The 23621-nt window shown below is 40.9% G+C and overlaps 2 protein-coding genes and 1 long non-coding RNA gene across 7 annotated transcripts in view; all 3 read right to left on the reverse strand.

The window, feature by feature from the left end:
• The window catches only part of LOC111263562 (protein Aster-B), a 36614-nt gene extending 29615 nt beyond the window's left edge, over window positions 1-6999 (reverse strand). The window contains exon 1 of one of the 2 annotated variants that reach the window (XM_022838741.2): window positions 5232-6999. Coding sequence is in view for 1 of the 2 variants with exons in the window: in XM_022838744.2 (XP_022694479.1) it covers window positions 5232-5311 (80 nt within the window). In the remaining variant the exon portion in view is untranslated. The remainder of the gene's footprint in view (window positions 1-5231) is intronic. The other variant, XM_022838744.2, reaches the window with a different exon arrangement.
• On the reverse strand, window positions 409-5221 carry LOC147753063 (uncharacterized). The gene is made up of 4 exons (XR_015312356.1): window positions 4594-5221; window positions 2372-3371; window positions 1812-2018; window positions 409-1112 (listed from the first exon to the last, which is right to left on the reverse strand). It is a non-coding gene; the product is annotated as an uncharacterized LOC147753063 (long non-coding RNA).
• A 1872-nt stretch (window positions 7000-8871) lies between the features above and the next one.
• Window positions 8872-23621, reverse strand: part of cib (thymosin beta cib) — a 39471-nt gene continuing 24721 nt past the window's right edge. For all 4 annotated transcript variants that reach the window (XM_022838746.2, XM_022838745.2, XM_022838748.2 and 1 more), the window contains exon 4: window positions 8872-10730. In XM_022838746.2, coding sequence (XP_022694481.1) covers window positions 10582-10730 — 149 coding nt within the window. In that variant the 3' untranslated portion in view covers window positions 8872-10581. The remainder of the gene's footprint in view (window positions 10731-23621) is intronic.

Genomic DNA, 23621 nt, shown 5'->3' on the forward strand with positions numbered 1-23621 from the left:
TTCCAATAGGCGCAATCCCACGGAACACTAACTTCCTCGTCGCGATTTTGATTATGTGGTATACAATTTATGTATTTCGTGTAAGTGTATTTTGTTAAGGGCCATAGCTCAATGCATTACCTTAAATATGAGTTTGCCCCCAGGAATGGGCCAGTCCCGCTGTAGATAAAAATTCATGAATCGTTGGGGCGAGGGCTTTCGGGAGTATTGGATTAAACCTGGCAAGTTTGCTTGAGAGCGACCCAGTTATCACAAGCAGTATAAGTGGCTTTATTACATCTAACCTGTTTTATGTTAATGACTGGACATAGGTCGAGTCGAAGAAGGTTGTTAGTGCAAACGACGATTTAGCTTTAAAGATTATGCAAAGTTAAACTAGCTATGCTAAAAAGTAATAGATTTCAAACGTAGAAATCTTCAAAATAATGAACTTGAAGTCATTTATTTCCAACTAGTTTTCCCATCTTAATAGAAATTCTAAGCATATGACAGATTTTGTTGCTGGCATTAGGTTTTGGAGGCTGCTCGCTATGAAAAAATTCGTGGGTAGTAACAACGCTTGTTTAGAAACAGCTTCATCCGTGCCGATCTGAGTACGTAAACACGACAGTTTTGCAGTGTATAAATTTTGATATTTTCCATGATAAGGCCGAATCTGTGCACTTTTTACCGATGAAGGTATTAGCATGTAACCATAGTTAGGTTACTAGTTTATCTCGGTTTTCCTTACGCATAGGAGCGCATCGGGTCAACGAAAGTTCGGAACGCTTTGGAAACGCCCCTCTTTTCATGTTAGGTTATCGTCGGAAACAGGCACTTGGCCTTAACCAGCACCGCCTAGGCTAGCGTCTAACATAGCCTCGGATAAAAACCAAATTGTATCGGTGTTGTCCTTCGACGATCGTTGATGATTACGGGAGGACGGGCATTGGTGTGACCACGGTAGTTTTAACCTACCATGGTAATATGTAGTGATGTAATTTTGTCTAATTCACACCTGGTCATTGACCTGTTCTGAACGATGAACCTTCAACAGAACGTTTTCGATTGCCATTGTTACTATTATTATAAATGTTGTCGTACTGCGATGAATCTAAGCTTTCACCAAAAATCTGAAAGGCGCAACAAATAAACAATCGTTAATTACAACCATTGATGGCACTACGTGAACGATTGTCTCGAGCATGTCGCTTGATACAAATACGAAAAAGTCGGATAAAAAGCAGACGAAGCTTATGCATAACTTAGAGAAGCATCTATCGAAGTGCGCAACGCAGTCTGCATTAGGATCGGAAATTTGAGTTAACATAAATGTTTGACATTCGTTAACTCGTATCTTGTATATGTTATATACTATCTTATAACATCTATAAGATACGACACTACTATATATCTAATGAGTTGCACAGTTCCACAGGCAATAGACCTGCAACGGGAGGTATTCGTGTTGAGAAGTTTTAAGAAAATGTGTGCAAAACCTTTTTTCCATAATCCATGATATATGTTTACCCTGTCAATGTGCCTTCTTGTTGGCCATGCTCATTTTTTTGGAAGTAGCAACGTTAAGTTGGAAACTGTGGAATCGAATTTAAAAGTTGTCGATCGCATTAGTTTGCCCAGCTACTTAAAGCCCTCGGGCACTATTGGTTTTAGGCAGATGACTACCGTCGGTAAGATGGCCACAATGTTTATTCGTTAAGTAAAGACTCTCCTGTTTATTTATAAAGAATAAATCATGCTCAGTTTATACGACGCTTAATCGTGAGCTAAATCAGGTCTACATCAATGGTTTACATTCCTTCCCGCTTTACCTGATACTGTGTATGTGGAACAGCTTGTGATGTTCTAATTTTCAACCCTGGTAACCCGATTGCGCACTATGTCTGATCGTCCTTTCTAAATTTCCGCATAATGCCGCCGCGTTCAAAGTAAAAGCACAGGCATTCAAAAAACTTCATTCTTCGTGTCTTTGGGAATGATGGTAGCCACCCTTTTGTTTCTTCAATTTTTTTCGGTCACTAATCAACGCAAACACAAAAAAAAGCATCAATTGGGTCGTGAAACTTTGCAAGCGTTCTTCTGGGCTGAACGCCCGTGCGAGTCCACACTGATCAACATATAGGTGAACACTAAAGCTCGGGCAAGATAGAACTCGGTTACAGCAGTTGTGTCTGACTGCCGCTCTCGAGCAGCATATCCATATGAACTAATGAATCTAGATGGCAAAAAGCGTTTCAAGCATGAATAAAGTATACATTCGCAGAAAAAGAGCACGGTTTTCACCGAAACCATATGTATGCATGTATAAGCATTAGTAAAATGAGCTTCTATCTAGAAATTTTGCGGTTTCAACCTGCTAGTAATATCTTACCGTGCAAGCCATCCGACTGAGGAAGATCGATACCGAGGAATTTTAGGAAGGTTTAGTAACAATGCACCACTACAGAAGTACTCAGCAGCGTCATTCACCCAAGAAATTACTTGTCCAGCACGCGCAGTCACATTATCTAGCTGTTTCACAATAAATACCAATTGAAATGTGATCTATTTTATTGTCCAGTGCAGGTGTGATACTCTCAATTCTGGATCGTGGCCAAATTAACCCAGGTCCTGACCAGGGCGATGACGACGGCGGTCAGTGCGCACGTCACTGCGCATAATAACCATCATTATTCGGCTTTTTTCTCATTGGTCGAAGCAGAGCAGACGATGTTTTTTCTTTTTTGTTTCTTTTTTTTTTATTCACGACCGCCGTCTTTGTGGGAAACGATCGATCTTCTGGGATACGAGACATCTTCATAATCATGCTGCATCGTTCTAATATCACAGTTGTGTTTCATCTTTGGCAACGTATCGCCATATCCTCACTGCATTGCTGCACGAGACCTCCCCTTCACATATTAGGTCCACTTGTGTGTTATCTATTCTGCAGTGGTAAGGCTGATTAATGTCGATATCATTTGCTTTCATCAGCAGTAACAGTGGTAACAGCTATATTTTTGGCAGTATTGCCCGAACTACACTGGGCAAGGTTAAATATACCAAAATGTGTACACATTTATTGTGTGAACTAAACATTATATTAACCATCGGAGTCTTGAAACATGAAAACAAAATTCACTACCCATCCAAGAACCATCTGTGAACTACGTCATCTACTCTTCACTCCCATACGGGAAAGAGGAACTAGTGCTACCAAAGCATTAGTTCACGTTTCTTGCTAGTGAATCCTTTGCTCACCCATTCGTCGAAGTCTCCCTGAATAGCAGTTACCGTTGCAGGCCATGCAACTCCCATAGACCAATCAACGCTTAGTTATCAGATAGCTGTTTGGTAGCGTCAACTTTTTCTGTCGATTACAACATGTTACACTGAAATATAGGGGTGAAAGAGGTAAGTGTGTCAACAAGATTGGCGTTGGCCTTGCGGTCATTAGAGACGTTATGCTGCATCGGTACAATGTCTTCCTGCCACTTGTTTGAGGTGAACCTTCACGATATATGTATATATGCGACAAATGAAAAATTGAATTTACTATGTGTCCAACCATTTACAAGTACAATAGTTTTCAACCACAAAATCCCGATGTAGCGCAAGTTTGTAACTACTACTTTCAATCGCTCCGTGTAAGAAGTCGCATACCCCTGTCATATATGCCACTGTCTATTATTGAAATATCAAAATGATTTTGTATTGTTACTGAGATTAACGTTTTGCTAATTTGTGTGCAGGTACTGAATACAATAGTGCCAAGAAGAGACTGTGCTACAAAACATCTGGTTTCTGTGAATAATATCCTTCAGTCGACAGAAAATGGTGCTTTTAGAAACATGAAGTAAAAATCTAGGTATAACCAAACGCGCGATTCCATTTTTTGAGAAGTTTTATAGAAACTTTTTTATATTGCTATTTTATACATACTTTTTTTTCTATAGAGAAAGCATTTGGAATATTATAGAGAAATCGAATACAGACAAAATAATGTGATTCTCAAGAACTGTTCATAAGGCAGAGGTCTATTATCTATTTTTATTTATTTATTTTTTTTATAACAACTAAACCACTCATGAAGAGAGACAATCGGCCCCACAAATGTGACAAAAATGGTTAACTGTAAAGGATTGATCGCCTTTACTTTGACGATTACATTTTGGTTAAACACATTCTGCGACTCAAAAGGTTCAAAGCTACCAAAACTGGCCCTGCAGGTAGTTATCCTCGTGATAATTTCACTAAATGATCAATACGACCTTTAGATCTCTCTCTAGATGCAGCTGCTGTTTGCCATGCCTACTGAGGCCCAGATTTGAATCGAGACCCATTTCTATACGTCGTACGTCTTTGGAAACGTCATAAGGATCACAGTAGTTGTAAGAAAGTTTTTCAAAACATAAAAATCACCTGCGGTGCGAATCAAATTGGCTGGGAATTACTGTGAAGTTCTGTGTTTAAGCACATAAATGTACAAATCTAGATCGCCATCATTATGTTGTCCGAAAGTATTTTGTGACCCAGAAATTTTAAATAACTGGTAAACCGTATAAGGCAAAAAAAACGATATTTATTCGTACCTCAAATACCCCCTTTCCTTACCCTTCATGCATTGAAGCCAATGCTCCGGGTGCTTATCAGCAGCGGTGTCATTCTCCGAGCCAACTACTGTCTTTTTAAGGCATACAAGCAATCAAAATTACACAGATTTAAATCTAGAGAATATAAGTGTTTTCTTCTTTTTCGAGCAATGTCTAGTAATAGCAATTGCTCTTGATACACTTTACGAGGATGAGCATCAGATCTATTTAACACTGTCAATGGACTCACATTCCCTTTTCCCAAGCCCATTCTTTCGCTTAATCCCACACTGATAGGCGGCATTGATTGACTCAGCTACGGTGCGTTCCACACAGGTTTTTTGCTGGTAAAAAGTACTCAAGTTGTCTTAGACCATGCCAATGCACTTTCGTGAACCTTCGGTAGATTCCATCTGTACTTTGACCTTTGAGTACTGAATCAGTGAGCGTTCATCTTCGGCACCCTAACGATATCTTTACCTATATACACATTAATCTCTGACACTCAATTGAATGTAACTAAAGGCTTTATATAATTATCTGCCGCATCTCGTCTGCGAATATTACGTAGTTCGAAATTTTTGGCCCGCTAAATAGCTACATACGTTGCTTGACTTCCCGAAACATGTCTAAAAAAAGGAACAGGGCAGGAGTCTTTACCTGAAAAGGCCCAACTTTGATGGCCGTCTCTTCGAGGATCCCTTCGGATTTAGCAGGTTGCTTTGCATTCCGGTAATCATCTTACAGCAAACACAGTTGCCAGTTGATGTTTCTCTCCGAACCTGCTCTTAGACGGCTGATTCGAATGCCTTCTACACCGCCTCCACTACTGTCTTTGTTCCAGCCCAAGGCGGAGTTCACCTGTTCAATAGAGCTGCTACTGTCATCGACGCCGCCACTGCTACGGTACTTCCATTATTGCCCTTACGACTGTCGTCATCGTCGTTGTAATTGTCGTCGTCTTGATCACGAGCTTGTAGTTTGCACGGTCGTTATCGTAAGTACACTCAGCCGTTTCATCACCTGGACTCCACCTCAGCTTCTCAGTAACATCTCGCCGTCACATATAGATAAAATAACGGTATAAACATTTTTTTACATATAAGCACACACACACAAGCACTACACTCTTTTTCCTTGCATGTATTGTAAGAATCTGCTTCTTTTGAGTTTCACTCTGGCTCTTATTTCCGGTGATGTCACACACAGAGACGTGTTAATCACATATACAGGTGGCGATAGTAAAACAGCAAGCTGTTTTTGGTCGCAAATATCACAGATGGCTACGATTTCACTGAAATACGTACACCCGTCAGACACACGTAAACATATAAACAAGAACAGGAGCAGTGTTATTGGTTATAACGTTGGTTGAGTACGATATTAACGAGAACGTCAAACAGGAGCGCCAGTAGTCGCGGAGTGTTGTATAGGTTGGCCCCCACACAGATACGTCCTGGTGCTCCTAGTCTGCGTCTCTCTATATTTGGTGGCAAAAAATAAGAGAGATGACACAGAACGTAGAGAACACTCCTTTAGAATTCATACTCTATGCTTGTCGCGCGGTTTAGCAACACCTATTATTTTGGCAGACCACTGCTAGCGGCTCCCCCTGCTAACGCTCTGCCAGAAAACGACATATAAAAACGGAGTGCTAAATAAGCGAAGCAGGCAAAGGCAACGCAGGCAATAATAGCGGCAGGTGGTAAGGCAAACTGACGCAGCCGACAAGCCCCATACGCAGTGATCTCTACAGATACACCTTCTTTATTTAACAATAACCAGCTACGAACGACCATTCCTGTAAGAACAACAAGCACAATAATGCAGGCCGGCAGTCACCGTTAGCTGTAGCCAACTGAATAGCATGCCTGCTTTCTAGTTGATGGGCCGATTCGATTTCCACTGCCTGTGCTACTGTTACTGGGTAGCAATGACTCTACGCTGAACTCGCTATTCGTTGGGTCTGGCAATGACAGAATGGCTGGATTGTCGTCTGTTCGCTTTGAATCGGTGCCCGCGTCGAAAAACGCAGCAGAGACCGGAGAGTTCAGCTTCGGCTGGGACGGTTGCTGTTACGGATGAGTATAGCCAACGCCGCCGTCGCCGCTGCTTACATAAATTGGGTAACTGGATGGACAGTGGTGCAGTCAGAGAAGAAATCGAAACTACCCAGGGTGGACCTTGTCACATTACGGAGCACGTGGATTGAGTCTTCTGGATTAGCTGATACGTGAGGAAATTTAAAAAAACAACGAAGGTGGAGCAAGATTTATTTAACTGACAGGTAGACTCAACTCAAGAGTAGGTCTGAAACCATTCTGGTTCACGCTGAGGGCCAACCGTCTGAAGCAATGGTTAACGCAGCAGAAACCGTAAAACTTTAAACATTTAGATTGGTTAACGCAACACCTAAAAGCCATACACTTTGTATGAATAAATGAACTTATTCTATCTAACAAGTAGAGTTGATCTTACCTGTAAATACACGGTATGCTCTGTTCGGTATATGCATATATATATATATATATATATATATGCTACAGATGTTATAATAAAATGACAAACATTTTTTACTTAGCTTAATATATCGATTATGGAACCAAAACTTCCTGCCGTTTCCTGCCGGGCTAATTATACACATTGTTATACGACAAACATCATTTCTTAACAAAATTATAAATGCTTTTTGATACAAGCAACAGTCGGACACTTTTGAGTGCGGCTTTTTCATAGAAAATCATAATCTGCCGAAACCAGCAACAGTAATAGAGAAAAACTATCTATATTACGCCATGCAAGGCTCCAATCGAATTCGTGATTAAAACAATAGTAAACGAATCTTATTCCAATTTTTTTTCCAACAAAAAAATAACTTTTTTGAATTATCTCTAAAAATCATTCAGTATTCATTAATAAACTTATCAGAACCGCGAATCGGTACAACAATAACGGATACTAGTATATATGCCTTCGAAATGAGACAAATATGCAGATACATTAATTGAACACGTTCATAACTCTCAATTGTAATTTTGAAAGCATTTTAATTATTTTGTGCCTTTATTTAATTAGCATATAGGGTTCCAGCGCTAATCGAGGGGACAACAGCCAGGTCTAGCCAAATCGAGAAGGTTTTAAACGTGATAAAGTTAAAGAAAAGCGGACAGAAATTAAGTAAAACAAAAATAAAATTATTTCAGGAGTCTTACCAGTCTAAATTGTTATGGAGCAGTTGTCACTGAATGTTGTAGCTGATGAAAGCGTGCTGATTAGAATGAAACATTAAAGGTAATAGAGGCGGAAGTACTTGGTACGCATTTGCTTTTATCTATCTCGGCTGCAATATATGGATTGCAAAGATAAGTTGAACGGCAATTTATTGCAAGCGATCATCCAAAAAATGATCATCAGAATCTTCAGCAGGCCGGCACAAATATCAAACAACAGAATGCCGATGCTTTGAGATTCACGCTTTGAGCGTTACATGCGCGTACGTTTGGAATACGCCGGAACTCGATGCCATTGTTATTTGTTGAATTTTGTTCTATGGGAAAATGGCTACATTTTATTATAGAGTGCCGATATGGTGCCACATGGTAAAATATTATAACAATTATAACAATTGAATTGTGCGCGCACAGTTTGGAAGTCGAAGCGACCGCCTGTGGCATCCGAACCCCCTAACGAAACAAGTCTCACAATAATAACAATAAGGACGAGAAAGCAGTTCTTTAGATTGCGAACGAAAGCTTTTGTGATCTACTTCTTAAGCCGCAAAACAAAATCTCTAATCTATACTACGTTTTACTTTAGGAGGCCGCCGTCCGAAGTGACGCCTAACGGCTTGAGTAGCGGACTTGCTGGCACTACGCGTGATTCTAGCTTAAACTGTTCGGTTAGCTATAACATCGGATAGTTAATTCATGATTTATATATCTATAAGGGCAGTCGAGTACGCTCAACATATTACTTAGATTTTATCATAAGTATTATATATATTAGTGCGCAATCTATTACTTTACTCTTCAATGGCTATTAGGTTTAGCGTGCTTAGTCTTTCACGAAATGGTACTCAACGCCGTCCATGTGTTTTCAATATGATTCGATGGCTCCCATAAATCTAGTCATTAAACGCTGGAGCACTTCATATACAAGTAATTTCAATTGGTTAAAAGACTTACTGAGGATTCTTATTAGACTCGAAATTAATTATATTTACTATATCCTATTTATTAATAGACGCGTATTGCGAATTGCATTCAGAGCTACAGTTGCATCATAACAGAAAAAACTTAACTTAAATCTGTTGATTTATTCGTAATATTTGTATTAATATTATTGTTATTATTAAATAATTTACATCATCATTATCATAATCTTTTCTTGTATGTATTTGTTTGGGTTTTTCGCATTGTTTTCTTTCATTCGTCTTATTATTATAATTATTATCTACGTTCCCTTCCTCCCACACTCACTCTTTTGCGTATTGTTTTCGTTTGTATAATCTTTATTATCATTATCAAATATTTTTCTAGTGTTGAAAGTAGTGATAATGATCCTTATAAATGCTATTTCTATTTAGTGGGGATGTTTTCTTCCATTTGCGTTCCATTTAAAGTTATTGTCGTTATTATTACATGATCTTCATCGACGCCGCCGTTTTTGCGCCGATGTCGTTTGGTTGTGTTTGAATTGTTTTTTAAGTTGGCTTCACATTTGGCAACTTTTTTTTGACACGTTAACGTTCGGTTCTTTACTATATAATGTTTTGCCATCAAAATCGCCGTCGTAGTCGCTTGCTCTGGCCTATAAAAGGACGCTCATCAAAACAAGTGATTATACTAATAACAAAAGCAATTTCGTCTGTCTTCTTGTCTCTATATTGTTTTCTGTTTATCCTGAAAATAACTTTTGGACAGCGCCGCAGACAGCCGTACACAAACCTGAAAATGTCGCACTCGTATGGAAAGAAAATAGGGTAAATAACCCTCTGGAATATCCCCGTGAGGGTGTGATTTCGGCTTTATGACGGCGTACAACGTTCGTATGCTACGTGTATGCGACGGGAATTGCCCGCTACTGATGGGCATACGAGACGGTTTACGGGTGCATTGTTTCATTGCTTTTTCATTATTGATAGTTGATGATGTAGTTGTTGTTATGATGGCTGGCTTTGTGTTCCGATTTGCCTTCTGCTGATTTTTGAATACGTCCGTCATTCTGAATAAATTTTATTTCGAGGTATGGATTCTGGTGGGAGTCGGGGATTTGGCGGGCATGCTCAAGGTTTCTTTTTTACCGTTATTGTTCGTTTGCTATGGTTGTTGTTGCTCGTTCATTTGTTTATTCGTCACCACATTTTCAATATTATTATTGTCATCAGCATTATAACCATCATTATTATTTTTATTCTTATTATCATGGTACACGCTTTTCATCAATGTCTATAGATCATGATCACCTTCGGTCGCTTTTTGTTGTGTTTATCTTAGTTATGCATGCAAATAATTATCTGTTACTTTTTTTTTTTAGTTGTGAATGCTAATGGGTGACGAGTCAGCTGATAGGTCGTTGGTGTGCTATGATCAGATATAGTTCGCTTTAATTGGGTCTATGAGTCTCCACTTTCGATAAACAAAATCATCATCCCATGTACGTGTTTTTTTTTTATCCTTTCGCCTGGTCTACAGGGCAGAGTAACTGATAGGGTAGTGTTTGTCCGGACTCTATATGTTATATTATACGATGAATCGATTGGGTACAACTGTTCCTTTTTCTTGTGTTGTGTAGGTATAAAAAATGACCATCTAAAATTGAATCGACGACCTCTCATCTTCTCGAAACCGTTTAGAGGCGCTGCCAGACTTTCGGCAGACGTCCCGTGTGCTAGCTCTGCTCGGTCAGCCACCGCATCTTCCCTGGTTGATGGTATCTTTGCTGGGGATGATTGATCTCGGGATTTTTGGTGGCGAACCATCGACAGAAGGGCAATCCGCCAAGATTAGCTCTACTGCCCACCCTCCTTCTTCTCCTGCTCAATCACTTCAGCTGTAGGAAGAACGTTCTTCTCCTGGGTCTCAGTGTGCTTCAGTGACTTTGAGTCAAATTTCTGGATACTATCGACCATCTCGTTGTGACCCTTCTCGGCCTCAATATCTGCAAAGAAAATGAGACAACGCAAATGTAACAGCACCGCATTAGACGCCAAACAGTGGACCAGAAACAGTGGAACAGGTTGAACAGAACTACGCCTTGAATAGATAGATACACATCTATTATGCACACAAAAACCCTTCAAAAATCTGCTTATGCGACTAGCAGTACTAACAGTATGTAAAAGTAGCGCTCAGCTCTCACTTAGTTTTTCGAACCGACAAACGATCCGTGTGGCCTTAGAAACAAGAAAAACAATTCTAAAATACATTTGGCATGAATGGAAATCACTCCACAATGCTTGTAATATCTGCCCCGGCAGGGCTTTGAAGGAATTTTTAAATCCGGCTAAACATCTTTCAGCACCACTTGGTACTTCAAAGGGAAGAAGCTCCTGGGAGCTTAGCACAGACATTCCACTAATGATACGACAATCTCATTATACAGATTGCTGATACTGTAAGCGAATAGGTTCTTTGTGTCATTTTCGCCCTGTAATTTTTCTATTTCCTTGTCCTAGAGCTTTCTAGCTAAAACAATTGAATTAGAATACAGGTAGTACGTGTAGTCTGTCAATGTACCTAATCAAAAAATACAGTTTGTATTTTATGCCAGGAAGAAAGACATTTGCATGGCAGCAGATAGTAATATAGACATACGCCGCTATCTGTTGCCATTTTTGGTGCTTTTCGTTGTCTTTTATGCTGAAGCAGTTCTCAGGTAGGTGCTAGTTTGGGCGTCACCACGCAGTCGCAGCTCACTCTTCATTAGCGCTAGTTTTCGCTTATCTGTACATTGAGGTTCTCTTTGATCGCTCTCGTTCATGCGCCACCACAATCAATGGGTGACTGTCAGAGTTGGAAGTCGGCTTTAAGCCCTCAGGTCGATTGCAAAATACTAACTTACCCTTAAAAAATAAAGTGTAACGATTTAAGGTTGACGGTCGAAAATATTTTGAGCTGATGGCTGTTTTTGATTTATCGGAAAAAAATTTTAACATTTATTGAAATACAGTTTATATGATAAATTTAAGTTAGTCACGATATTTAGTAAAAACTCAATCATATGGGACCTGCTATAATACATTCAATAATCACTAAAAGACCTAGTGCAATTTGACGTCAATGGTCAAGCAAACACCTTTCCTAGGCCTTGGCCAGTTTTAGCGCAAGTCATCTCTTACGCGCTTTTCCATATCGTAAGGCCTAATCATCAAGACCTATACCGATTTGTGTCAACACAAAAGAAGAATTTAAAACTCTTAGAAGAATTTCTCTTTGATATACGTATTAAAAAGCATGCCTATCTACGTCTATTCTAATATTTTTAACGCCTTCTAACATTTTAATCGCTCTAGACACTGTTGATAGCTCTTATATGCTAGCCAGTTCCTCTACCTAACCGAGCAAATTAACGACTAAACAGACCTTCCCTAGTTGGCACATAGATCTTTTCCTTGGTGACGGTGGGTCGTAACTTAGCTTTTGCAAAACCCTGGATCCCGGTTACCAGCTCCTGCTGCACTTCCCATGGACGCGCAGCCATTGCACCTTAGTCTTTTCCGATCTAGCACTTCTAATGTGGCGAAGGGTTCCGATTTACCGATAACGGTTAACACTGACGCTTACGTACCCACCACGGTGCCTTTCCTCGTCGTTCAAGCCAGCGACAAATATCGTCTCCTTACCGCCAGCAGTTTTTTATCCTTCAGCGACGGCGATTAACTGACTATTATTGATTATGAACAAGCACGAAATTATTCTTTTCAACCACAGTGGAGTCCACCCTTGGTCTTACTGCAGTACCCTATCCTCGACTAACTCTAATCGACACTAATTACGCACAGTTTCTTGCAATTCGTGGCAAAACAATGTGATAATTAGTTAAAATAGCCTTACAAGACCGCAAGCTTCACCATCTGCCGTGTTGAAGTACGAATAATAATAATAATAATAATAATAATAATATGAACTCCTGGTAACGCCAAGCGTCAGTGACGAACGGGCAGGGAGACTTCGCTAAGAGATTTCGCTTTGTTTCTGCGTTCGCTTGTGAACAACAGCGCACTCCTAAGAGGCGGAATAGCAGCTGTTGGTTGGTCGGCCTGTGGCTTTGTTGGTTCAGAGCGCGCCTGTTTGCTACGCCATAACTGTCGTCCATTGACTGCTATGTTTCCCTCATTGAGAAAGCTGAAAGCGGCGGCGGTGGTGGTGATCGTCAGCCGCCGCTGACGCGGACGCCCGCGCCTGAACATTTCGTTCTGCGTAGTCATAAGGAAGACCGATGGAGAGTCGGCACAAAGGTGGACCAATGGGGCCAGTGCGAATTATCGTTAAACGATCGGTTGCGGCGGCAGCAACAACGACGACGACGACGCCGATGAGAAAGAAGAGCAAAGGAAGGTAAGAACAGCTAACCTAGGGTATCCTGAACAAGCACCGAGAACCTTTACGAGATAGGCCATGCGCTGATCGGCACAGCAACGACAGTAGGCTGCCTGCTGCTGCTGCTGTGGCTACGCCAATTTTAGTTGTACCTAGAGCGAACGGCCGCTGAGCCTTCCCATACACAAGTCAACAGCGAGCGGGTACAGGCAGGAGCCACAGCCACCGAAGGTTCAGGTCACTGCCTACGGTGTTACCAGGATATCGGCCAGCGCAGCATTGAATGTACTGGCAGTGCAACAGAAACGGGAGTACCGCAAGTGAGAGAAAAAGTGTAAGCAGGGGAACATTCGAAAGAAAAGTAGAACGAGTCAATGGTCGTCGAGAATTCAGCCTCGGAGTTCATCCGTGGGAAGAACGGTCTTGCACTGATGACTGCTTTCTTGTGAGTAGCAGTAATAGCGGCAGTGATTACAGACCTTTTTAGTGATGGCAATGATGGCATCACAATTGCGCCAGTCATAGCAAAAGCTGCTAACGATCTCACCTGGGTAGGTGAAGGGAGGCAAAGACAGATCAGACTGCCACAGTGTCCGGTACCCTTCGAAGAACTTTGCCTACTCCATATGCACATACATACAAAGAGCGCGTATGCATTAAGGGAACACTTGTTCACTAGCCACATGCGAACCACGTCAGTGAACCCACAAGCTCCGTGACTTCAGAGTTCGTCACGCTGACGGCTTAAATGCCTCAAGCGTTTTGACAGGCGAATTATGGTTTACTACCAGCGGCCATTTTGTTCTGCCAACCTTTTTGGCAAACGATGGGAACGTCGCAGCTCAGTTGCCAACTTACTCTTACCACGATAAGAGTTTTTGGCTGGTCGGAAACATATTATAATAGGCATAAATGATTCAGGACTCCTTAGACATCATCAATGCTTGTTTCTAGTCTCAGCAAGGTCCATTTATTATAGAAATCATCTTGTTTATTTTATAATGCTTAGCTGTTAAGCAAAGAGGTGATGGCTGACTTCAAGCTCCGTGAAGTCTCCTGGTACTCAACACCATCGTAGAAGTTGAATTAACAGAAAAATATTCCCGTTGACGCATATGGCGGCGATATTTATAGCATCTAGTATTTCATATTAAGGAATTGTGTCCTCTTTGGTGTATGATATTACACTAAAAGCGAAAATTCCAAGGGTCGTAATTAGACACAAAAAACGGAAAAAAATAGATATATATATATGCAGGAAACTATGACACATTTTAACCACAAACAGAACATTTGTACATATTCTTCAAGTTTGATTCACGGACCTCATCATAGCCTCTTAGGTATACCGTTAGATCTCTAACTGCCTAAGTAGCTATATTATATATATGCGAAACACGGTGATTATCAATCGGTATTTCGCCGTATTTGTCTCAACGTGCTGCGTCCAGAGTTTCGAATACTCGAATAACTGGGGCCTCAAGTTAGCCCACGAGGACTCCGATCATAATAAGTGTGAGCATCTGGTCAGGCTACACTGTCTGGAGCTCTGCATGTAATGACTTTTTGAGTATTTCGAACAAACGAGAGCCATTTATGGCAACATAGAATTCGGCGGTAAAAGCAGCGTGCGAAGTGACCCAGGAAACATAGTGCGGGAGGCCCCTGTAGGTTTCTAAGAATCGTCCAATCTAAAAAGCTGAACCGCAACTGTGTACTTATATTTACGATTATTTTAGTTATACACTATTTGGGATATTACTCGTTTAGTCCTGTTACGATGTAGTTTCCCACCAGCCGATACGTCTCATTGTGATGCCGTGCGCGCCGTACGGAGAATAATTACACAAGACGCTGACAGCAGTCAAGTTACCTTCATCACATTAATATAAATAAATAGTCACTAATATACCCCGTCAAAAAAAATACTTGATACGCATAATCTAAATAATAGCGATAATCGAATTTAGGTCATGTATGCCCACTTATATTCGAGTAACTATGACTCGCTCGCTTTTATTTAACGTAAAGGAAGACAAATGACGCTCTAAAGCTGCGCGCACTCAAGCGACGAATGCTATAAAGAATCCTAATAATTTAGCGCGCGAATATGATTTGATACCATTGACGCGCTAGAATAAAATATGACAAACCTGTGAGTAACTAAATTGGCCAAGTACAACAAGTGGGCGTATATTGTTTTCAAGCGGCGTCCCGCTTTAATATACGTAGAACATGTCACGCATATTGTATAAAGGTACCGGAGTATCGGCCAGAAGAATCGCAATGTTCATTGCCTTGGTGCATGTTCGCTTTGGGTTTAATGCCCTCCCATTGTTTTGTCCGTCTCAGTTGTAAACGAAGCTTGTGTTTAACTTCTGTTTCCTGTATTGAGCTTGCGGCAGCAGCGACGGTGGCGTCTTACATTGTTCATGAATGAATGGACTTAGACCTGCAGCACGGGCAACCATATAGATATACCGTTCTAGATTTCGCTTTGGCAAAGATTCCGGTAGATTGACTCGTACGAATGGCTGGAACGACGTAGGCCATATCTATTCATTGCGTAGAAAAACGTAGATTACTGACGTATGTGCTTCTCGGTTTACGAGGGTAAACACGCTGAGTTCGGGTGTTGTACTTTTTGTTGTTTTAACATGGCCGAGTCATTCACACCGGCTGTATGCATCACTTGGCCGACTGCGACCGTAATAATTGTTTACTTATTGATGTTATATCCTAATATACTATATTCAACCACCAAAGTTATTGCTTGGTGAAGTGGTAAACGATAAAATCATGTTCGACCTGATGATGTGGTAAAACACCTTCGCTTCTATCTGAGTCCATGTTTTTGACACACATGGTCCGTTCCGGTTATCAAATACCTTGAAACTTCCAGTGAATCAAGCAAAGAAACTTTGCTCCATACATATTTTACTTAGTCTCAGAATGTATCACATTAAAACGGTTTTCTCATATTTGACAAAAGACAGGTAACCGTATTTTGATTCCTCCCGTTAGCACGGCTATGTCTGCATTTTTGGAGCGAGCACTCGAAACTTTGCAATGGTTGAAACTAGCTTTTTTCGTTTACCTTTTTAGAATGGCTGTTTTCTGTGACAGAGACATATCCGTTGCTGATGTATCGACCTTCACGTACCCTTTTAGGTTTACACGATACTCACTATGGTTTCAGCTATACTATGATGAGATGACCGCTATAGTGCATTTTTATCTTTCTCGAAATTTATTCAGCATACACTAGGAATCTTCTAAGATGTCCTTATAAACCGTCGGCAGTTTCTACTGGTCAGTCCCAGCCAGGAAACAGTGGTCTTCGAGATGTCAGACTAAAACTCAGCTAGCTGCACTGACGAGTAACTTTATCATTATTTATATATGGTGCTTTATTAGTATGTAGAAATGCTCCGTGATTTCAATTTACGTATGAAAAAGTTAAGCTGTTCGCAACAGCGTTACTTGTTAGCGTAGATATTCCTTGTCTCCACTTTCGATAGTGCAAAGCGGCTGCAGACCCGTTTAAACGATCATTAATCCATCCTTTCTCGATGCGAAGAACAACCAGATCAAAAAATAGTGTAATAAAACAGGACGAAAGAAAGCTATAGAATTCATAAACAATGCAAATCTGCTACAATTGATTCGCATATTGGCGGTAGGCGATATCTTGTTAGATGCGTTATCTAGGCGTCCTGTGGCAGCACCGCAGTAGCGTTTCCTATTCGCTCTATGGTCTCTAGATAAGTAAACAGTAAGAAACTACCCGACCAAAATGTTTATCTAAATACATGATAAATATTGATAGCGATTGATGGTACATTCCTAATCATGTTACAGGAGTTCAACGGCGCAGTTATTAGTAAGTGCCACGTATAACACAAAATGAATGAATTTTGTTGAAATATTTACGATTTTTTTTTTCTATTTTTCTGAACCGTTACGATTTGGCCCTGATTGTCCGTCGCTTGAGCAACAAGGCGCCTAAGCAAAATGGCATCGATCCTTTTCTATTTTCTATACAGTAGTTTGTGACAATTACACAATTAGTTGATAACCAAAATCAAATTCTCTTACAAAATTGCATGACCAACGCTATAACTTCAAAGTTAGCTTAAACAAATTGAACTGATCCTCTGTGGTCTTTCGCGATTTGTCTAGAGCTACTCTACTGCCAACATCTCAATGCACAATCGACCGGTTTGCCTTTCCGGGATCGCCGAGTTTCAATACTTTTACACTGCGTCCTGCTGATCCAACAAGTGCTGCTGCTGCTGCCGCCGCCGCCGCCATTGTTGCCGCTGACGGCTCCCTCAGCGAACCTTGTCTCCTGCTCGTTTATTATCTGTTGTCTGCTGAGAATGGAGTTTGATTCAGTTATGTTTGGGTACAGGAGTAACCACGATTCACATGTTAGTTCAGCTATGAAGAAAACGAAAGACGGAATCGTCAGACACGTTCGCTAGCAGCAAATCAATTTTGCATCGTGCTCGTGTTTGCCAATGTCTGATGGAAGTAATATCGCCATATAGATAGATGTAAAACTATATAGAAAAAAAACAGAGGTCTGTTCGATTTTCCGAATGAATAAAGAGGGAAGTAGATGCTTGATATCATCGACCGGTCAGAGACTCGCTGCTACTGCCGCTGCTTTGGCCTGAAGTAGCGAAAAGCAAACGGCTGACCGACCACCAACCAACTGGGCCAAACAACTTAATGACGACGGCGCTGGGCAAAGCAGACCAGAAATCGTCCACGTGCTGTATCTAGACAGCACTGCCGCGCCACTTTATTAGTTTTGACAATACCCATAACACACGCACGCTATTGTATAGAATAATACAATCGTCAGTACTACTAACGTTCTATATATGACCACTCGAAGACTACAGAAGCTGTTTTCTTTGCTGCCATCGCAACCGGTTTCGCGAAAAGAAAGCCGGGAAAACAAAATAGTAGAAGACGAACATTCTTTTAGAAAAAAAAAGGTTTTTGTGAGGGTCAGCGGCGGGATAGTCATGCTGGTTTGCCGGAGCGCCGTCCTTCGTATGGACTCCGGAAATACGCGGAGTTATTAATCTGCTATTGCTAATATCAGCGGGGTTGTACCAACGGTGAACTGTGCTTCAAGCCGAGGCTTTTGAACTTGATAGCGAGACAGCAGAATTGTGAAAAGACAACGATTTGGTGATAACGATGTTCACAAACTTGAATTTGCGCGTACGCGTACGTGTGTATATCTGATTTTTTTTTTCTGTTATCAATTCCGCGATTGTACTTCATAGTGTACGTGAATGCCATTGTCATTAAACCTCAACTTTCTGTAAGTCTGCGAGATCGCTGCTTTTAGAGCGTCACAATATATATATATATATATACATATATAATTGCTGGATACTACAGCAAAGCGCATACGCATTCGTTGAGAACTGAAGTCCTTTGGTTTCACTTTTTGCGCGATCGTATGTTTCAAAGCGACGTACGTAAATTACATTTGTACTGATTTAACCAGTTATCCTGCTCTACCACTAATACGGAAACTAAAGCAATATCCAACAAATTTATGTTCAAATAGATATACTACGTGTTACATTTCGAGATAAATGTGGTTTTCACGTTAAAACTCCATTTTCTTTAGTGGCTGTTTTTGTTGAGACTTTGCCCTTACCCGAACATATATCTTCTTGAAAAATTTTTGCTCAAAGACTTTACCTTTTAGGGAAAAAAACAGTTTGCTTCGTACGTTGGTTTCATTGTTCACTCGCTACAGATGGGCTGCTAGCGAATCACTCGGAAAACAACGAGTACGTCAACACACAAATGGGAAAGCGGCATGAGCGTTAGGAGCGGATGTCCCCTGTACAGCTAGAGGTTGTACAACCCTACATACGTCTTTTCTACCCCAACATCAAAGCAAACCTATGCGTTTCTGTTCTCTCGCTCAATCGTCGGCTTCACCTGCACACACATAGACATGCTAACCTCATGAACAGGCTCAAAAAAAACGCAAAGAAAACGCTCTAGCCCTTAACTCTAAGTAACAGTAACTTCTTACAGCGTGAGGCGACGCCGCTGACTTTTCAAAAGGTTCTCAGAAGCCTAAAAGAAACATCATCGAATGTGAATATTTATCAAATATCGAATCTATGATGGACGCTTCTGGGCGGAACTGCCAACCGTTGCCAACATGGCTACCATTGCCTATGGACAATGGAGGTCGCTACCTCGGCTGTTATGCTGGTCCTCTTGCTGCCACTGTTGTTGTTGTTGTCGTCGTTGTCATTGTTGTTGCTGTTGGCGTAGACGAACCTACTACAAAGGAGATAAAGTAAACTTTCGCTATTTTGCCAACATGGCAACTTTTATCATTTAGAGTCCATTTAAAGTCCATATGTTGTATGCTGCCTGCGCCATCAAAGCTTCGGTATATTTTCGGTGGCCGCTAAATGAACGTGTAAAAATGTTTCAGCATTGTTTTTGATACCTGTTTTTGTCAAACAAAGTAAATACTAAGTACATTAAAGAGAAGGCGAACTAGGGGATAGCAGGCGCCTTAACACGCACGCACTACATATTTGCCAACATTTGCTTGGCCTTGAAAAATGACAAGTCTTGTTCAGTTCTTTAAGCAAAAGAATACGATGAGTTGTCGAGGCAAAAGGCAAAAAGCTCAAGGAGCTGATTTCCGTTAAGTTTGCATTCAACTTCCATTAAGATCTCCAAGAATATTAGACCTTGCAACAGCTAGAATTCTAATTTTGTTGAGTTCACAAATATAAGGACAAACGAAATTGTATTCCTTCAGACAAGAAGTTGGGTATTTTATAATGATGTCAAACTCTCGTTTTATCTGTTCAAGAGTCTCGTTATCAGGATCATTTAAAGAAGCCAGGCTGTAGTTTCCGTCTGCTGTTCTTGTGGCTAAGCAGCTAATCATAACGCTACATCCTCTGATCGTTAAAGCAATGCAAAAGGTATGCCGCATCGCCGGTTACTAGCGATTGCATCATGCTAACTTCGTCATGGCCATTTAAATAATGTTGGAAGTCTTATGGCTGTCACGTGAGTGATGGGCTGCGTGTGTTATTTCGAGCGTCTTTGCCATCTCATTGATATTGTGTTCTCTGCTTTGGCATTAAAATAGAACGTGCGAGGCTCACCGCACAGGTCATCATCAGAAAAATTGAAGTTTCGAGCAACTTGCATAACTCAGCGACTTGATGAATAACCTAATTGAAAAAGCTACTTATGTAATATTTTCAATAAATTAACGGTGATTTCGTTGGAGCAAAAAAGAGCATAGGCGGAAGTAAGCGTTCAAAAATGTTTCGAAGAGGAGTAAGCGATTATACGCGAGAACAATCGCCCTTTCCAAGTGCGAACACTGACGATATTGGACTGCTTCCCACTCCAGCTCTTGTCAAAGACTAGGATGATCAACTCGGTGACTGACCGACACAGCAAAAAAGTACTGAGCTATTCTGTCGAAGCAACTGCTCGACTTGATTTGCCGGCAATGCCGAATGTCAATTTCTAAGCGGACGTCTGAGTCACCCAGGTACCCAATGGGTCGGGCAGTCGAAGCGGATGATGCCACGACCACCACTATCAACATCACCATCAGGTAATAATGGTTCTATAGCGGTTGAGTCACAAGTAACAGTTCTAATGTATTTCGCATAGCCGACTGGTGATATCTTGAACATAGCGAGAACTGACTAGCTCAGACGCTGCGATCATCCAGTAGTAGAAATAGTCACATAAAATTTATTATTGTCTATTTGAAAGATAGAAATTTCTTGCTCTATTGCAGCCACCCAGAGCTATCAACGTTTATACAACATGGTACGTCACGTCAACAGCAATGTATTCTTTGAATAGTCTAGACGTTATACACAGTCAAATTATGAATGTAACGAATGGATTTAGATTTAGAAAGGTAATTAGATATATGTTTCGCGAATCCCTGCCGTTGTACAATTAACTGCATGCAACTCAGTCCTTACCCAAGAACAGAAAGTACGTCCCTTGGGCATTGAGCGCTTTTTGCTTAATCCCATCAGCCCTTCGTATCTGTTAAACATTAAAAGATGCCTGTTTACTGGTCGCATTTATAAGTTACAGGGTGGCCTTATCTACACTAAATTAAAGGCAATCAAAGGTACGAACTACTTATTCGTACTGAAATTAGTTGAAGCCTGTTACCACCAAAATGCTTTCCTTCATTCGAGACTTATACCACCAGTGAACAATGATAATAATAATAGTATGTTCCTGGTTCTATGCAAAGCAGATGTCAGCGACTCTACTATGTCAGCATTACTCGTTGCTGCTAGTGACAAGTTTCATCACTTGTTCGAAACCTGTACTATACGAATTAAGCGACACACTGATTAAGTTGTCGCGAGTCAAATGTTGCTGCTTTGTTTTTTTTGAGGCATGATATCTCCTACCTGCAGCTTGATTAACGGTTACCGTGTCTACCATCTTATCTGGGGTGCCTTTTGCACCACAAAATTTCCCCTTAGCCAACAGGCTTAACACTCGACGACATCGATAGTCTGATCTCTACGACCTTCTTACCTGACTGCCGCCTGCTTTTCTATCTGACTCATCGTGGTGTGCACGTTTCGCATCAATACACATGCAGGCAGACGACAAGGTCACAGGAACACATGCGGTTATAGTCACCCAGTGATACAATCGCACCCTTGATGGTCCTGGCGTCGTCCTAAGTGGCAACAGGAGCGAAGCAACAGGAAATGGGTAACCGCAACAGCATTATCGCATCTATCTAATCATCATCCCAAAAAACACCCCAATCACCTCCTTCCTAACCCGATCAATTGGGTCAAAAAAGAGAACCGACAGAAGCTGTGGGAACGCGCAGCCGATTCAGGACTGGCATCCCGCTCCGACCTAGCTAAGGCCATCGGTCATGAGGCGATGAGTAACACCAACGGTCTAGTTACGACGGTGGCAGAGAACAGGCACATGATGTCTTAGTGTCTGTTTCCTCAGCTAAACGTGCAGCTTTACTTTCGCAGTCGCGAACATGTACGTGGATACGTATACAGAGACATATCTATGCTGATAGTCTTGCAGCAAAACAGCCCGAGCCGAAGTTGTGAATCGTAATGGGAATGAAAGCAACGACAAACACCATAAAACAGATGGGAACCCATAGTAACCCATAGTAAACCCACTTACATATCTTACTCACATCTGCATAGGTTTAATAGAAATACGCAACAAGCAGTGTTGAAGGCAAAAACGTTTGTTAGCTGGTTGAGAGGAAAGTACAATACATAACGCCTTCTCGCATTTACTAATTCTTTTAAGCTAAATGAGGTACGACGTACGAGGTGCAACAGTGTCGAGTAAACAATGAAATGTCTATGATGTTTGTTTAGATCACTCTTCTTTTTCCGTGGGCGTAGTCTCTGTGGTACACTGAAATGTGATTAGTAATATTCCCAATGTGATTAATATATAGACCCGGAAAATTAATTTTTAGCAAATCCTCCCACATATTACTTTCAACGAAATGCCAACTCATTAGGTATTATCATTATTACGTGCAAATTGGCCATAACAATTTACCAATAAGATAAGCAAAGGTCATTGAATGAAACATTACGTATACCCAGAACAATAATGCATTTTAGGTAAGTACTGCTATTCCACATGTTTGTTATTTTGTCTCTACTGAAATCTTAGAAATAAACGGGTTAACGAAGTCCTTTAGCGTGTCAATGAACCAAACACTGGTAAACATTGATATTATCACGGCGATGCCTATTTATCTGCTGCAGGTACCACTGTTGACCGCAGTTACTATAATTATCAGTATATATGAGTCTGCGTCCGTTACGAGGCAAAAACGTTTCGTTAAACGAACTAGAAGCTTTTGTAATTAATGCATGCAGTCGCAAGTATATTAGAGGTACTCTACGCCATATATTTATACCAGCATATCGGTAGAAGGGAGCAACCAAACACAGAAGAGCTAGTACGTGAACAATGAAACACAGAACACCAAACCAAAAAACGTTACTCAGGGAGCGACGGATGCTGTGACTATTTTTCTAGTCTTTTCTTTTTTTCTAAAGAGATCACCTGCCACTATCCAGGTAAATAGCTAAAACCTACGTCGTATGACGAAAAAATAAAGCAAAGCGAATTGATTGAAAAATAATTAAATGAAGACAAAGTACTGTATAAAAATTTAAAAAAAAGATAAGAAGACCTAAGAAAAACAACAGTTCTGGCAGAAAAAAAAGCTTGACACCTTTTTTATGTGCGCCGCATGACCTACTATAAAATAATAGAGGGCGTATTGTCGATAGAAACCATCACCAGCTCACTTTCAGCTAGTGCAACTGCTAAGTAGCAACTACCAAAATCGACACTACTAATGATAAAGTTCACCATCAAGACACAAGCAGACAACGAAGGAGGAAGACTGTTTAGATTGCGGAAGAAAATT

This window comes from Varroa jacobsoni, unplaced genomic scaffold, assembly GCF_002532875.2.
Source record: "Varroa jacobsoni isolate VJ856 unplaced genomic scaffold, vjacob_1.0 scaffold_774, whole genome shotgun sequence".
Taxonomy (NCBI): Eukaryota; Metazoa; Arthropoda; class Arachnida; order Mesostigmata; family Varroidae; genus Varroa; species Varroa jacobsoni.